General features: G+C 36.2%; 1 protein-coding gene across 1 annotated transcript in view; it reads right to left on the bottom strand.

Moving 5' to 3' along the window:
* Positions 1-1437: 1437 nt before the first annotated feature.
* gda (guanine deaminase) overlaps positions 1438-2797 on the bottom strand; it is a 7155-nt gene continuing 5795 nt past the window's right edge. The window contains exons 12-14 of the mRNA XM_014012561.1: positions 2331-2449; positions 2209-2236; positions 1438-2109 (exon numbers count right to left, since the gene is read on the bottom strand). Coding sequence (XP_013868015.1) covers positions 2030-2109; positions 2209-2236; positions 2331-2449 — 227 coding nt within the window. The 3' untranslated portion in view covers positions 1438-2029. The remainder of the gene's footprint in view (positions 2110-2208; positions 2237-2330; positions 2450-2797) is intronic.

Raw genomic sequence — 2797 nt, 5'->3', positions numbered from 1 at the left:
GGTGAGAACATGTGTTGCACCTTATTCAAAATCAATGCCGTCCCGCGGCCCTCTGCGGCCCAAAGTTAAAAACTGTTGTTCTTTTGAGGCCCTCAAGGTGGCGCTCACGGCCCACAATTGGGCCGCGGCCCACAGGTTAAGAATCTCTGGATTAGGCGATATGAGGCACCTGAAAAATGAATCAGTGATGCTTAAAAATCCCTTCATGTTAAAAACTGAAGTTTATGTAGGTCCACTTGCACCAAAGTTTTTTTTAATTATCAGACGTGAATAAAGTACTTGAAAATAAATAACTAAGTAAAAGTAAAAATACCTTGCTAGAAAATGACTGACGTTAATTGCTTTACATTTAATGTGTAACAAGGTGTTAAATTTCAAAGAAAAGAAGTCGAAGTATCATTGTTATGTTCTGATTGAATGTAACAAAATAAAAGTCACAATAAAAAAATTCTTGGTAAAATTACAACTCCTCAAAAAATAGTTTAGTACTGTAACAACGTAAAGGTACTTTGATACACCTCTGTAAATTACAACATCAAAATAAATGGTGAATAGTTTGAACTTATATACCACTTTAGCAAGACTGTAAAGCACTTCAATCATTCACACACTGATGGTAGCAAATTAATGCCAGATCCTCTTGACCACCACCAGCAGGCAAGGCACGTTTTGCACAAGGACACATGAACTGAGATGAATGGAATGGGAGATTGAACTAGCAACTCAAGGGTTACAGAGCAACTCCTAAACACTTCCACAGCCACTCCCAATACAGAGACAGGTGCACTGCCTCCCTCTGGCCAGGCAGCCATGTGCATAATTTGTCTGTTAGCAAAATATCTCATGAAACCAACAGAGACGCTTATTTGTTCAATAGCATCCCTTTCATCCTTGGTTATTAACATAGATGACAGCAATAAAAAATGATAACCGATGACAGGTGATGAGCTTAAAAATAAAACTGAGTTTATGTTCGTTATTTAGATTTTTATTATTATTATGTAACATGATGAAATGCATACTGACTTTAATATATAAAATTATTATTGTGGTACACTGTGTCTTAAATAACTAACAAAAAGTGCTAATTTTTGGTCCACATTGAAAAAATATATGTTTTTTTTTTCAAAATACAAAACAATTTGAATTGAATAAAAATTTAATAATATCAACATCAAAAGTGGTTCCCTTTAAAAAGGCACTGAGGTCATTTGGCACTGAGAACAATTTGGATTCTGGGATCATTTCGATAAAAGCTGTTCAAAAGAGTAAGAAATCCATTTTCTCATAAACTGTGCAATCTGCAGCAGCCTGTACTGTAGCCAAACAGAAAACTGCAGTTGAGAAAAATTGAGAACATGGTTTAAAATCCTCTCGTCATGTGTCTCCTCTGCTTTAAATAGCTGAACGGCTGCATTTGGGTGGAGTGTACTGTGAAAAACTGAATTTGTCATTATTAAAAATCTATTTGTTCCAGCTTTAGTCAGAGCATTGTTTTCACAACACAAGGATCATCATTTGCAGATAATCAGGTCAGGCAATACCGCCTCTTTTCCCTGAGAACAACAAGAGGCACCATTTGGAGCTTTAGCAACATTTAAACGTGCATGTGATAGAAAATATTTGAATCGATTAACAAGCAAGTTTGTCTCCCTGATGGTTCAAGTAGAAAAGTCTGATGTTGAAGTGAACAATGAGGACATAGAGCTTATTTTATGCTAAAGTTTGGGCATAAAAAAGCAGAAATTTCAAGCATCTGGCTAATTATCAGCCTCAATTATTTGGAAAAGTGCAAACAGTATTCAGTAAATCTTTTTCTCCTAATTAAAACCTGACAGACATTTTGAACAGCCTGAACTCAGATTTGGCTGATCTCTGTTTGGCCTGTTGAGCTGCATTAAATTGCTTCATTTTTTTTCTCATGTTCACATTTGGCTTTACTATATTTTTCCTTCCTATTTGTGAAAAAAAAATCCATGTTCATGCAGTCACAGGTTTTTCCATTTTCCACACGATTCCCACATTTCAGTCAGATTTCTCCAAGGCCATCTGTGAACGGCACCACCTTCCGCCCTGCTACAAACACCTCCACGATGTTCCGATCATCACCTGTCAAAGAAGGAGCAAGTGAAAAAAACAAACACAAGAAAAGTGTCTGAAAGAAACAGTTTAGTAAGTAAAAAATAATAAAATGAAACCAACACTCACCTAAGTTTAGGAACTTCTCCAAAAGGATCTGAAAAGTGAGGGAGCATAGATTTATCAATATGCTAAAACCTGGAGTTTCTAATTTTGAAATATTTGTACAAATCAAGATGTCGCCTCAGTACCTTTGGTCCGTCAGACTGGATCAGATCGATGGGTCCACCTGGAGCTGCCACATTAACCCTTAAAGCATCAAAGTCTTTTCCCACTTCAAAGTTTCCTATCTGGTCATCCAGGGACAAGGCTACAAACAGAAATGACATCATAAAATGTCTTACCAGATAAGATTCCTTATTGAATCACTCATTGCTGCTTGAGGATGCTCAGAGGCGCTAAAATAACTCCTCAGATTAGATATTAAGAAGTTTCTAAACAAGTAATCAGACTTTATTACATGTTAGCTCATGAGTTGTAGCAATAGGATATTGTAGCATAAAAATGAGGATTTTTCATGTAGTTCATAATGATTTTTCAAAAGCACCAATGCATTCTGATTGTTATGTACATGTAAGCAGGTACTGCATGAGCTTCAACTTTAACTTCAATTCTAATCTAATGACCAAGGATTCACTTTAAGTTCTTGGAATGAGTC

Source organism: Austrofundulus limnaeus, unplaced genomic scaffold, assembly GCF_001266775.1.
Source record: "Austrofundulus limnaeus strain Quisiro unplaced genomic scaffold, Austrofundulus_limnaeus-1.0 Scaffold92, whole genome shotgun sequence".
NCBI lineage: Eukaryota > Metazoa > Chordata > Actinopteri > Cyprinodontiformes > Rivulidae > Austrofundulus > Austrofundulus limnaeus.
This window is presented reverse-complemented; position numbering and strand designations above follow the sequence as displayed.